At 37.4% G+C, this 14,813-nt stretch overlaps 1 protein-coding gene across 3 annotated transcripts in view; it reads left to right on the top strand.

The window, feature by feature from the left end:
• Positions 1 to 13,934, top strand: part of LOC125861768 (uncharacterized) — a 40,138-nt gene extending 26,204 nt beyond the window's left edge. For 2 of the 3 annotated variants that reach the window (XM_049541629.1, XM_049541631.1), the window contains exons 12-17: positions 962 to 1,070; positions 5,165 to 5,310; positions 11,946 to 12,230; positions 12,307 to 12,441; positions 12,528 to 12,706; positions 13,628 to 13,934. In XM_049541629.1, the coding sequence (XP_049397586.1) occupies positions 962 to 1,070; positions 5,165 to 5,310; positions 11,946 to 12,230; positions 12,307 to 12,441; positions 12,528 to 12,706; positions 13,628 to 13,694 (921 nt within the window). In that variant the 3' untranslated portion in view covers positions 13,695 to 13,934. The remainder of the gene's footprint in view (positions 1 to 961; positions 1,071 to 5,164; positions 5,311 to 11,945; positions 12,231 to 12,306; positions 12,442 to 12,527; positions 12,707 to 13,627) is intronic. The other variant, XM_049541630.1, reaches the window with a different exon arrangement.
• The last annotated feature ends 879 nt before the right edge of the window (positions 13,935 to 14,813 follow it).

The raw sequence follows: 14,813 nt of genomic DNA, 5'->3' as shown, positions 1-14,813 counted from the left end.
TAATAATATTAAGACTACGTTCAGAATTTGAATGATTCCGATACATTCAGACCCCTAAAGTGGTTAAATCTAAATAAAACAAATGCACTTATTGGTTTAAGGTCTGAATTGTTTTGATTCAGACCTCCATAATGTGAAAACAATTGGGGCGTAAGTATTGCTTTTAGATTCAGTGGACTTGTTAATATATGACAAAAAATCTTTGATGTTGAAAACAGAAGTACTGTTACTGTCATACCCCTTGTATACATGAAAAAGGTATCTTCTAGATTTCATTCCATAGGTTCTACATAAGTTGAGAATATCAATGTTATTGCATTGTTTAACACTGTAAGAATTTTCTAGTCTGGTACAGTGTTATCAAAGGCGAAAAGCGCAAAAAAGCTCTAAGGTCTGTGGGGGCTTTAAGTGCAAAGTGCAAATAAAGCGTGGGCTTTAATGAAAAAAGACGCAAAGGGAGAAAAAAATACAAATATATATGTTTAGTCCAAGACTAATAATTATAAACATGAATGACACATTTATGACCAAAGAAATTGAATTTTTTTAATGATAAAGTGAAATATCAATTGTTTAGTGTCACTTCTTCATAAGAGGCTCATTGGCAAGGAAAAGTTTGCCTTAGAACCTTGATGACAACACTGAAGCGCACATAAAGCGAGGCGAAGCGCTCAACATGTTTTGAGCCTCGCTTCAGGGCTTAAGCGCGCCTTTGATACCACTTGGTCTGGTACCGTAAGAGGATGATAAAATCCATTTAACCAGAAAGAGGAAATATAGTGAGTTTTTATTTTTATTTTTTGAGAATTAAAGGGAATATAGTGAGTTGGGTACGAACTCGAGAGTCTGCTTCTGTTTTTGGGCTTATCACACTTTATTTCATGTTGCATTGGTTTCCTTCACACTTGTATGCTGGATGCTTGGTTTTTTTATGTGCTCTTACCTGATTCTATTGTTTCAGTTCAATTCTCAAAGCTCCTCTGTCACTCCTCAACTTGGACTGGGAGTTGCGGCCCAAGCAGTTGGTATTAACAACATTGCCTCATCTGCATCTTTGCAGCAACAACCAGGTTTGAGTGCACAACTTTTGGCGTCAATTTCTGTCATATGATTGCCTTCTGTATTGAGCCCGTTTGGTCTGGGCTGAGTTGTAATAAAATTTAATTTGCGAGGCTTGTCCGGTTTGTTGGTTTCATTCGTTTCCTGCTTCTTTATAAAAAACAAGAGGCTTTCCTTTTTTTTATGTGTAAATTTAAATTGATCTATTCTTTAAATTGGTTTTAGATAAGTAATCTTTTATCTTGTATTTGTTTTAGTTGTCTCAAAGATGATGAAAGTCATGCAGGAAGTCCATCTTTGTACCTACTGTTTCTTTTCTCTGCCTTCCATTTTGAATTCTTTATTTTGTTCTTTTCTTCTTCCAGTTTGATATTTGCTGTTATCTTTTCCTACCTTCTTTATAATAAGAAACACACTAGTATTAGTTTATCAAGTAACCATATTTCTTTGTTTAAACCTCTTATTTATGTTCCTTGGAGAAAGGGAAGTGAGCCGATGATAGTAATGTGGAGAATACATGTGAAGATTGCTTTTAGTCTGATTTTCCTGAAGGTTCTTATTTATAGAGATTTGACACTTCTTTGGATAGTAACCATATTTCTTTGTTTAAACCTCTTAATTATGTTCCTTGGAGAAAGGGGAAGTGAGCCGATGATAGTAATGTGGAGAATACATGTGAAGATTGCTTTTAGTCTGATTTTCCTGAAGGTTCTTATTTATAGAGTTTGACATGTCTTTGGATTTTCATTATATGGTTAGTTGCCAAGAGTTGATATATGAATATAAATAGCTGTGTCATTACTTACTATCAATACTAGAAAATCTGTCAAAGTTGATGCATATATTCGTATGTTAAAAAGCCAATGTTCACGTTGAATAAATTGCTGAAATTTAATTTAAAGTGAATGAAATGTCTTTTTGGGGGATACTGATATAAACTTGAGAGATATCAGCAGGTTGTTAACTCCCCTTATTTGAGAGTGTGAGGTTGTTATCTTTCCATATATGGTTTAGGGAATTTCTCACCTCATGAGCTAGCTAACCTTTGGGGTTGAGTTAGGCCCATGACCCATTTTTTGATCATGGTATAGTATCAGTGTGAGACTTAACTCAATTTTTAGTTTATCCAACGCTGGGATACCGTGTTATGTTGTTCACGATCCAAATGTTCAGTCCTCAGCTTTGGCGCGGTGTTAAGTGTCCCACATTGGTTGAGGGATGATAATGAAATAATTTTTTGATCGTAAATAAAATGAAACCTACCCTTCTGGAGTGAGATGAGCGGATTCTGAGAGAAGAGGTTTTGTTGGCATGGAACCTACCATTCTGGAGTGGAGGTTTGCCATCCTAGAGCAGAGTGTTTTTAGTGCCCCTCTTGATGATGAATGTTGGAAATCCTCTCCCCGAATCACCTTTAATGGACATTCCAAAGGATTTGCTTGCCCGACTTACATGACTAGAAAAATAAAGTAAAAAAAGTATGGATAATGAAGTCCACAAGGAGTGATAACCAAACCTTGATTATGGGAATTGATGGTTAGGTCGATTACTTTAGTAGAGCAACACCTAAAAAAGTTTACTACCCTTGACCCTTTCTTTCAATATTGTCAATTCTCAAAATACTAAATACCCTCGTTTATACTCTTGTCCAACAGCTTTCTTCCTTTCTTTAGCCACTTCCACATCTGTCATATTCGGGAAAGCTTACTCTGTGGCAGAACAATTAGCAATGCCAACAGTATGGTGAGGGCTGGCTTTGGGTCGTTCTTTTCTTATATGGTCTTGGACTGTCTTCCCTTCATGTGCTAGCTTTGGGGTTGAGTTATGCCCGAAGTCTATTGAGGTTGAGTTAGGGCTAAAGTCTATTTTCTTAAGATAAGCAATAACAGTTAAAAGTTTTGGGATATGGAGTGTAGTGGGAACATCAATTTAGCCCAACCACAGGTAGTAATAGGAGATTGAGGACAGTTTTTGGGTTTAATCTTTATTATAATGACATATTTCATGAGAAATTATTTAGGGCGTCACAATTTTGTTTCAAGTATGGATAAATTATTTGTTTTAGGTATATCAGTGTGTCCTCAACTCAAGTATATGTACATGAGAGGTGACAGAATGATACATATCTGTATGAGATGCCGACTTCAACAATCATGCAGACCTTAACAATAGTACTTGGAAGCAAAGGTTTCTCCCAACCTCCAATATTTATTTGTTGGTTTTAACAATAAAACTTATGTGAGATGCCGACTTAAACAATCATGCAGACCTTAACAATAGTACTTGGAAGCAAAGGTTTCTCCCCAACCTCTAATATTTGTTGGTCTTAACAATAAAACTTATGTGAACCTTTGATTTCACGAAATCATGTGTCCTTTTCTTCCCTTTTTACTTCCTTTTGTATATTTAGGTACGTGGTGGTACCTGAGTTACCTGTGAATGAAATTATAAGAATTCCTGAGACTGTAACTGTGTAATGGAATTATGAAAATTCTGTAAAATTCATTCGGCAGTTAGGGATTAGAGATTGCTCTTGCTAGACTTTCCCTCTTGATACATCTCCATTTGGGGTGGAGCTATCCCCTCTCGTCCTCTTGCTAGCCACACTGACATTATCCATTCATCTCATTTGCTGTATTAATTGAAGAACTAGGCATTTTGTTGACAAATAATAGATCTGGCACCTGAGTAGAGTTTGGAACTAGTAAGAGGAATCAAGATGCTTTGAACTCACTTTTTCTTGAGTAAATCCCATAACAGCCGTATTAGGCATACTCCACCTTTCGTATATATCAAGTATTAGGATTCACTAGATAAACACTAGTTAATTCAAATTCCACCTGCTATTTGGATCGAGTCATGAAGTTCTCAAGATAAACACCAGTTGATCTTCATATCATCAAAGCAACTTGCACGATGTGTAGTGGATTAGATAACATTGTTACCTCCACCTTTTTTTTTTTGAGAATGATTGTTACCTCCACCTTACCTATTGGGTGACAATGCCACTAGCTCTTGCTCTGAGATGATTGATTTGCTTATTTTCTTTTCCTTTTTTCTCTGGTTCTTAAATCCCAGTCCAATGTTTTTTTGTTGTTTCTGGGTGGGAGGGGAAGGAGTGGTTGGTCAGCTGGGGAAGTTGGGTAGGAGAAAGGAGATGGAAAAGCTGGTCTCTAGGGCGATATTTATCGTCACTGAAGAGATGGGAATGCTAGGGCTTGCATTTGCTAGCTTCTTGTGTTCGTTTCTAGGAAGATATTTGATGTCTCTTTGAAGATGGGGATGCTAGGGTTTGCATTTGCTAGTTACTTGAGATGGTACTTTTAATAAGATAATATTAGTTGCTTGTGATGGTTTAATGAACTAAGATCATAATTTTTTTCGTAGGCTCTTCTCTTCTTTTGCCTTTAACTACTCCCTCCGTTTCAATTTGTTTGATATACTTCCTTTTTTAGTCCGTTTAGAAAAGAATGTCTCTTTCCCTTTTTGTTTGACATACTTCCGTTTTTGTCCGTTTAAAAAAGAATGACTCTTTCCTTTTTTAGCAGCTTTTTAATTCCGACTTTCCACCTTACATGTTTATGACCACAAGATTAAAGGACATGTTGATACGTTTGACATATATTTAATCTAAGACCACAAGATGCAAAAGTCTTCTTTATTTTCTTAAACTACTTTCCAAGTCAAATTAGGCCAAACAAATTGAAGTGGAGGGAGTATTAGATTTGTTGTCCAATTCTTTTGCTTTGCCAATTAGGAGAATAAAATCATTGTTAATTTTGGATGAAGTAGGAGAGGCGGACTGTATTTTCTTCACCATCAATTGACTGATTGACAGTTGCAGAGCCCTAGGAATGGGACCGTGTGGAGGGAGGAGATGATCGAAGTGGTCTATTTTCTTGAAAATTGTAGTTGGAGTGAGGTTACTAATAAAAGGAAATAGCTCAACTTGTAATGGTGATATTCTGTACCTAATGGACAACTGAAAAGAATCAAAGAAAAAGTTGTATCTTCTGTGGCATTTGAAGCAAAGATAGTTCTATAATGTTCTTTGATACATGATTCATGAACGCTTAAAATGCTTTTATAAATACAATGGTCGCAGATGTAGGCCACTCAAAAGCTGAAGAGTTGCAGCAACAACAGATTTTGCCTGAGGATTCTTCTGCCGATTCTTCTGTAAATGCTGGGCTCGGGAAAAATCTTTTGAATGAGGATGATATGAAGGCTTCATATGGATTAGATACCCCAGTGAGTTAAATATCCTTTACTGATCTGGCTTCCAATATTAAATTGATTAACTTTATCCCATGTGATTGTTGATAGAGTGGAAGATGGATATTTAATTTTAGTTTATGGACATGTTAATTCCCAACTTACTGTATTTTTAATATCGTTTCAAATAATTTGTTATTAGTGATTCAGAATAACATATCTTAGAGGCCTATTATTCACTTGAGAGAATGTGGTTGTCTAATATATTAATTGTAAAAGGGTCAAATATACGCCTATACTATCAGAACTAATTCAAATATACCCTCACTATTTCGGTTCAAATATACCCTTTCTCGTCATACTTCTGGTTAAAATATACCCCTCCCATTATACTTTGACACAAATTTGTCCTTAACTTTAATGGACACATGTTAAGCTCAGAATCAAAAGATCCGTCCCCAATTTTATATTCCAATTTTTTGAAGAAACCCACCCGTTTAACCCGACCCGCCCTATTTTCTTTTCTTTTCATCTTCTTCCTCTTTTCAATACCCAAAGCTTCAAATTTTGTTCTTTCCTGATGGATTTCAGTTTTTTCTTCAATTTTTTAAAAAAATTTGGCAGCATTTACATTCAAGCACTAATAAATGAACAAAACATCAGAAATATAACTGAAACCGTAGCTATCAGCTGCTTGCAGCTTGCCATAAGAAAGCAATTTGCAAACCCAAAAATATAAAATGAGCCACATCCAAAGAAGCTACATATAAATTAAATTAATTGGCCTACAAGAAAGGTACACATACATATAATTCACATGTTCAGAACAAAGGGGGTGGGGGGTGCCACAACAGAAGACCTCATAGAACCTATTAAAGAATGATATTCATCTAAGGGGACTGTATTTCTATTTATTGATGACAAGTTCAACAAGTTGAAGAGGAAAGTCAAAATACCCATGAAAGAACAAGTTTTTTTTTTTTTTGAGATAAGGGTAACTTTGTATTCACAAAAAATTCATCATCCAAGGGATGATGAATTGGAAACTTACATCCGACAGGGTGGTGGGCACACCCTCAAAAAGCCATACAGAATTACAAGTTTCCTTTAAAATCGGCCATCTCTATGCTTTCCCCTACCAACTCTTGCTTACCCTTGATAGGCCAGCTACAATGCTCTTACCATGGCCTTGGAAGATGATATGGAAAGTTAAAGTACCTCACAAGGTGGCTTGTTTCACCTGGTTAGTAGCCAGACAAGCAGTACTAACTCAGGACAATCTAATGAAAAGGGGAAGACAATTATGTTCCAGATGTTTTTTTTGTGAAAGAGAAATAGAGACAACAAACCATCTCTTCATCCATTGTAGAGTGACAGAGAAACTGTGGCAGGTGTTTTTTAACTTAAGGGGTATCAGTTGGTCCATGCCAAGGCATACCTCCGAAGCTCTAACACGCTGGAATTGAGAAGGAAATTTGTCCGACCACAAAGAGAGATGGAAGATTGTCCCTGTTTGCATCTGGTGGACAATATGGAGGGAGAGGAACCAAAGATGTTTTGAAAACAAGAGCATCCCTTTCCGAAGTCTGAAGTTGAATTGTCTTATAACCTTTTTTTTTTGGTGTAACTATGTACTCCCCAAAAAGGTGGAGGATATTACTCAGTTTCTAGATATAGTTTAGGAGGGATATAGGTGGTAGATTTCTTTGGTTTTGTTTACTGTAAATCCCAGATACATGTAACTACTACTAGAATACACTATTGGTGTATCTTGTCTATAAAATGTTAACTTTATCAAAAAAAAAAAAAAAGACTTGAGCATTTCATTTCTATCTTCTGAAAACTATCATTTTTTCCTTCAAAACACCTAGCATTCCTTTCTTTCCATAGAGTCTACCATATACAGGCTGGAATAGTCTTCCACCAATCTTCACTTTTCCCTCTGTTGCCAATTCTTGTCCAGCTATTAAGGAGCTCCATGGTTGTCTTTGGCATCACCCAGCTAACCCCTAGTATACATAAAAACATATTCCACAATTTTGAAGCTGCTTTACAGTGAATGAACAAATGATTATTTACTTTTGCTTTCTGCTCACACATAAAGCATCTTGAGCAAAACTGCATCCCCCTTTTTTGTAATGCCTCATGTGTAAGGCAAGCTTTTCTTATGACCAACCAGACAAAACATGCTACTTTTAATGGGCTTCTTGTCTTCCACACTAGCTTCCAAGGCCATTTTTTAGTCACTGACTGATTAACACTTATCCTCCAGTAGCAGGATTTGACTGTGAACATTCCTTTGCTATGTAACTTCCAAATTGGTTTATCCTTTCTTTGAGATATGGCTGGAGGGGTGTTTAGCACCTCTAGTAGCCTGGCCACATCCTCAATTTCCCAGTCATTCAAAGCCCTCCTGAACACTAATTTCCACCCTTGTTGGCTCCATACTTGAGCAACAGTAGCAGATCTTTGTAAGCTCAAGGTGTAGAGGTTTAGAAATAAGTTCCTCAGACTATCATCCCCTTTCCAGATTTCATTCCAGAAATCTGTTTTCAGACCATTGCCCACACTAATATAAATATTGTTATTGAACTATGGCCACAACCTTCTGATGGTCTTCCACACACAGCATCCAAACGACCCCATCACCTCCTCAGTAGTCCATTGGCTAAACAAGCCATATTTCCCTACTATGAATCTTCTCCATAGGGCTCCATCTTCAGTACAAAATCTCCATAGCCATTTTTGTAGCAAGCAATTATTCTGGATGCTAAGATTTCTCATGCCAAGGCCACCTTGTTTTCTGCTCAAAGTGAGTGTCTCCCATTTCAAGGTTGTAGCCTTTCTTTTCTTTTTTCCCTTGCCAAATGAAGGATCTTCTCATTCTGTTGATTTTCTTCACAATGCTCTTGGGTATTGGAAATAGACTCATCATGTAGGTAGGTTACCCATCTAAAACTCACTTGATGAGAGTCAACCTACCCCCCAGTGATAGGTCTATCACTGACTTTTCCATCTTGAGAGTCTTTTCTCACATCTCTCCATCACCTCATTCCATACCTCCAACTCCTTGTTTTTGGCCCCCAGAGGCAAACCCAGGTACTTCGTGGGCAGAGAGGCTATCTGACATCCCAGATTCTCAGCTAGACTTTGTAGATTGTCTACCTGATTAATTGGGAAGAGGAAACTTTTCGACCAGTTAACATGAAGCCCTGAAATGCCCTCAAATATTGTAAGGATTGCTCTCAAGTGTCTGATTTGTGCCACTTCTGCTTCACAAAAAACCAGGGCATCATCTGCATAGAGAAGATGTGTGATTTCCAGATCATCACCTCTCCCTATTTGAGCACTGAACCCTTTTATCCAGCCATTTACCTTTGCTGTTCTGAACATGTGGTTCAGACCCTCCATAGTTAGTAGGAACAAAAAAGGTGACATAGGGTCTCCCTGTCTAAGTTGAAGCTTTGGGTAATGAAAAGAGAAAAAGAAGATGAAAAGTAAAGAGACTAGAATGCATCGGGTTTAATGATTGGTTTTTTTTTTAAAAATTGGGTATTTAAAATTGGGGGCGGGTCATTTGATTCTGATCTTCATCTTGACACTTGTCCCTCCCTTAAAGTTAAATTTGTGCCAAAGTATAATGGGAGGGGTAGATTTGAACCTAAAGTAGAACACAAGAGGTATATTTGAATTGAAAGTATAAATGAGGGGTATATTTAGACTATATCTGATAGTATAGGGATATATTTGACCCTTTACTGTATATTAATTGTCTACTACTCAAGTTTGACTGAGCAGCTCGAGTAAAATTTTAAGTTCTGGAAGTGGTATGTTTTGGAATCAATAGGCAAAAGTAGCTTAGTGCGGAATGAGTTAGTAGAACTTTTTTTTGAGACAAGTAATAGTTGTATTCAGTAAAATCAAGAGCTGGGAGGAAGCTAGTGTGCAAGCAAAAAACAGAGATAGATGGAGAACTGTCTGTGCTTGTATCTGGTGAATGCTAGATGTTTTGATAGCATAGAGAATAGTATGCAAAAGATTAAGCTACACTGCCTTTTGTTACTATGTTTTTGGTGTAACTAAACATATTCAAATGACACTATATCCATAATTGATGTTCTAGATTCAATTTGGGTAGGAGTTAGCAGGATTTTGAAGTAACTTTGTAAATATAGTTTTCAGTACAACCTATGTACTGTTTGTGGGAAGTATATGAAGTTACCAATTCCAAAAGAAGAAGAAGCTTAGCCACCCCAGAAAAAGGTGCTAAGTTGGAAACTTTACAAGCATCGAAAGAGTGCTTAATGCCCCCTGCCCAGAACCCTATACACATAGTTTGTTTAAACCAAAAAAGGACAAGCTAAGATAATTCATTCTAAGTTTCTAGATAAAACTGCTGGGGCTTTAAAATGTCTACCATTTCTTTATTTCCACACTGTCCACCAAATGCAAGTAGGAATGATCTTCCACCAGTCCTCCCCACCTCTATTTCCAATACTGCACCAATTGTTCAGCAGTGCCAAAATAGAACTAGGTTACCCAAGTTATTCCCAAAATACGAAAGAGCATGTGCCACAGATTGATAGCTGTCCTGCAGTGTAGGATTAAGTCTTCATTGTTTTCACCCTCTTGTTCACACAAAAGACACCTTGAACAAATCTGAAGACCTCTTCTTTGAAGCTTATCTAGAGTTAGGCAAGCTTTCCTAATTGCCAACCAGACAAAGAATGATACCTTCATAGGGATTTACTTTCCAGACTTGTTTCCAAGGCCATTTCTCCTTTACAGGACCTCTTTGCTTCAACTGCCAATACACTGACTTTACTGAGAAGGCCCCTTTACTGTTTAGTTTCCATCTGAGTTTGTCTGTAGATTCAGTGCATCCACCGGAAATTCCCAATATTTGACGTAGTGTGACGAAACTCTCTACTTCCCAGTCATTAAGAGCTCTTCTAAAGATTATATTCCACCCTAGTTGAGTCCACATTTGGTTGTTCATTACATGCTGTTGGAGAGTTCTAGGATAAAAAATTGGAAACATAGACTTCAGATTACTCCACCCAATCCAGTGATCAGCTCAAAATCAGTTTTTCTTCCATGTCCCACAATAATCTACACATTTTCCAGTAATTTTGCCCTTGGTTGATGATGGTTCTCCACACACTACTACCATAGGGACTATTAACATCATTTGTGGTCCACAGGTTCAACATTCCATATTTCTGGGATATGAATTTCCTCCACAGTGCACTGTCCTCATTATTGAACCTTCAATGCCATTTTTGTAGCAGACTTCTATTATGCAGACTCAGGTTCTTTATGCCTAAACACCATGTTTCTTGGTCAAGGTTATCGCCTCCCATTTAACTAGATTATTGCTTTTCTTCTCTTTGTTGCCTTGCCAAAGAAAGTCTCTTCTCAATCTGTCATTTTTCTTGACCCCTTTGAGTAATGGAAAGATAGAATTATGTAAGTAGGAAGAACATCTAAAACTGAATTAATGAGAGTTAATCCCCCAACCTAGAGAAGGATACTGGGATTTCCACCTTGACAATTTTTTGTCACACCTTTCTATAACCTCATTCCAGATTTCGATAGAACAGTTTTTAGCCCCCAAAGGCATCCCCAAATAAATTGTAGGAAGAGCTCCCACCTGACAGCCAATGGTACCTGCCAGAGATAGAAAATTTGGAACATCATTGATCAAATAAAGAAGGCTTTTTTGCCAGTTAACATGTAAACCTGTCAAAACTTCAAAAATAGTTAGGATGGCTCTGAGATGTCTGATATGTACCACATCAGCTTCACAAAATACTAGAGTCATTGGCCATACAAAATATGAGATATTTCCATTCCTTCAATGGCACTTGGTTGAGATCCAAAGCCTTTGATCCAACCATTCAACTGTGCGACCTTAATCATATGATTAATTCCTTCCATGACTATCAAGAATGAAAAGGTGACAAAGGATCACCTTGTCTAAGCCCCCTTTGAGATTGAAAAATACCTTTAGGCCCACCATTAATCAGTACTGAGAATTTAACATTAGAAATGCAAAATCTTATCCAGTTTACCCATTTGTTACCAGAACCCATGTCTTTTAAGGATTTTCAGCAAGAACTCTCAATTGACATCTAGTAGAACTGGTTTGGCTCCATGGGTCCATCGTCTTTTAATTGGATGGTTGTGAAAGGATAATTCATGGTGAAAAGGTCATTGTTAGAAGCCAAAAGTATAATTTAGGTGGTTGAGTGTTCCCTAACAGATAGATAAGCTTCTTTCCTCAGGGTGGATGAGGGAATGAAAGGAGGAATATGATTGAGGATTTAGAATAGGGAGTTCAAGTGATTGATAGGAAGTTGAGGATTCTGATCTCTCTCTCTCGCTCTCTCCTTTTTCTCCTCAATGTGTTTGGCTTGAGATTAGACAAGCAATGGGGGCATGGTAAAGGATATGGTTAATGACATGAGATTGACAAGTAATTAGGATTGCTAGGATGAAGTATGTCTTGGATTTGATGCTAATTAGGTTGTTTTAAAGAGCGCCGACTCAACTGATCTTTATTTAAATTACATTGATGCACCCATTTCCGTCTTGTTTATTTTTTTACTTTTTTCTTCTTTCTGTAGGCCAAATTAGTAGTCTGTTAGTCACATGTAAAAGATTCTTAGATGCAGGGAGGAGTCACTGGCTCTGTTGCTGAAGCATCCCCTAGGCCAAGGGATACAGATCTATCTCCTGGGCAACCTTTGCAATCCAGTCAGTCATCTGGAAGTCTTGGGGTTATTGGTCGAAGGAGTGTTGCTGACCTTGGAGCAATTGGTGATAGCCTGAGTGCGTCCTCTGCAAATTCTTCAGGAATGCATGACCAATTATATAACTTGCAGATGCTTGAATCTGCCTTTCACAAACTTCCTCTGGCCAAAGATTCTGAACGAGCAAAGAGCTATACACCGGTAAACTTCAATACTTCATCCACTGTGCTACTTGGTAAATAAATTAATATGAACTTATCTTTTGCCGTTGCTTCAGAGGCACCCTGCAGTTACCCCTTCAAGCTATCCCCAAGTACAGGCTCCCATTGTCAATAATCCTGGCTTCTGGGAAAGACTTGGAGCTGATAACTATGGCACTGACACTCTGTTCTTTGCATTTTACTACCAACAGGTGCAACTGTAATTGGCGTTGGTTTTTGATGGCCTTTTTCAATCTTAGAGATCATATTTATCTTGTTCTTTGATTACCCTTTGCAGAATACTTATCAGCAGTACCTGGCTGCTAAGGAGTTGAAGAAACAGTCTTGGAGGTATCACAGAAAGTATAACACATGGTTTCAGCGGCATGAGGAGCCAACTGTTGCCACTGATGACTTTGAACAGGGAACATATGTCTACTTTGATTTCCACATTGCCAATGATGAACAACATGGATGGTACGCCACTATATAATACTTTGTTTGATTTGATTACTGTATTCCAAAATGCTTCTGTTTTGATATTCAATTGACCTACTTTTATGGGAATTAAAAATAACAAGCCTATGCTACTGTCTATCTTTGGTTTGTTTGTTTTAATGGAGGTAAGATGTGTTAAATTTTCCATTTGATTTACTAAGGAAATATAACAAGGCTATGCTACGGCTTAAGGCTCCCCTTGTTGCTAATGGGTATTCTAAGATATTTGGGTGTGATTACTGTGATACCTTATCTCTCTTGGCTAAAATAACAGTTGTCCATCTTTCTCTATCCATGACTACTGTTGACCATTGACCTCTTTATGAATTGGACGTTACAAATGTTTTTCTCCATGGTGACCTTGAGACTATGTTGCTCGGACTCTTCCAAAATGTCAACGGGTGCTTGTCGGATTCTCCAAAAGTAGTGTATTTTTGGAGAATCCAACACGTATGCAGCATCGAAAGTGAAGAGTTTGTGCAACTTAGCCTTGAGAAGGATGTTTATAGAGAGCAATCGCTTGGTTTTGTTGCTCGAGATGAATCTAGTAGCCCGGTATGTCGATTGCATCGGTCACTCTATGGTTTGAAACATGGTTTGAAACAGACTCCTCAAGCTTGGTTTGGGAAGTTCAACACAGTAATTTAGGAGTTCGGCATGACTCGCAAGGAAGCTGGTCACTCATTTTGCTCAAAATCCGAGTATTTACCCCCTCACCCCCAGCTCCGCGCTCCCTTGCACCTTGGTGAAGGAAAAAAAATGACCTAAAGATTAGGAGAATACTTATGGGACCAGGCGATTTGGTTTACTTGATATTTCCTCTATTTATGTAAAATGCATACGTGAATGTGGTTTCAACTGATTTCATGACTTTGAGTTCATCGTTGTACTTGTGCTCAGGTGCCAGAGGATCAAGCAGGAGTTCACATTTGAGTACAATTTTCTTGAAGATGAGCTCATTGTATAGAATTTGTTTATACCTATAACATTTATTTTTCTATCTGCCCTATTTTCTTTTGGCTGTCTAAATTACATGGTTTGTACTGTAGTTTATATCTTTCCAAGGCGTGTTTAGTTTGATGCTTTAGACGCCTTCATTTAAAAGAACCAGCAGGGATATCAGGATTCAAATTTCAGTTAGTATCAGATTACACACCTCTCTTCATGCTGTTATAAATTCGTTAGAAAAATAGAAACATTCTGTCAACAGAGGCACTGCTAATCTCTTGTTAGCATATTTTGGTTCAGAAATACACCCCCTCCTCTCCCTTTCAATTCATGTGGTGGCGTTTGATTAAGAAGGAAAACTTTAGAAACTTGTCGTTTTTACCATGCAGTGAGATTTCCGTAGCCATAAAAGCATGTCATTAGTGGGTAAAATAGAAAGTTGAAAGTTAGATTGTTGCAAATATTGGAAGTTGCTTATGAACATAGTGCCACATAAAGTGGAAAATTAGTGTCATTGTCAGTCTCAACGTTTCCAATACACATTTAGTCTCTGCACGAGCAGATTATTCAAATTATACTCTGTCAATTAGTCTATAGCCATTTTTAAATACAAGTGCTGAGTGGTTGAAATATGCAGAAGCATGAACTCACGTCACTTGAACCTTAAGCAATACTATTGATTGTTGATACAATTTTTTATCAGAGGCTTTGAAACCATACAAGTTAGCAAATGCGAACCAATACATTGGATTTACTCTGTCCAATTGCTGTTTTAGGATGATAATAACTAGGTATAGTGCATATGTTGTATTATTTTTCGATTTGATTTTTCTTTCAACAAATAATTGGTAGAAAAGTTTTAGAATTATCTGTAATGCATCTTTTTTCTGAATAAGTTTTGGTCTTTGACATATTTAGCTTTGTAGAAACAAGAATACTTTCAACCACTCCAATACTTGCATCAATCCTAATAGAGAGCCTTAGAATATAAAGTGGGATATAAGGAAATTAACATCACATGGTTTAACCACATCATGATGGAACTCATGCCCTTCAACCATCACATTGGTTGAAGAGAATACTTGAAAACAAATATAAGAAGCTTTTGTATGTGGCCAAGGTCAGTAAAACACTCCTC

This window comes from Solanum stenotomum, chromosome 4 (genome assembly GCF_019186545.1).
Source record: "Solanum stenotomum isolate F172 chromosome 4, ASM1918654v1, whole genome shotgun sequence".
Taxonomy (NCBI): Eukaryota; Viridiplantae; Streptophyta; class Magnoliopsida; order Solanales; family Solanaceae; genus Solanum; species Solanum stenotomum.
The sequence above is the reverse complement of the archived record's forward strand: the minus strand, read 5'-3'. Positions and strand labels throughout refer to the sequence as shown.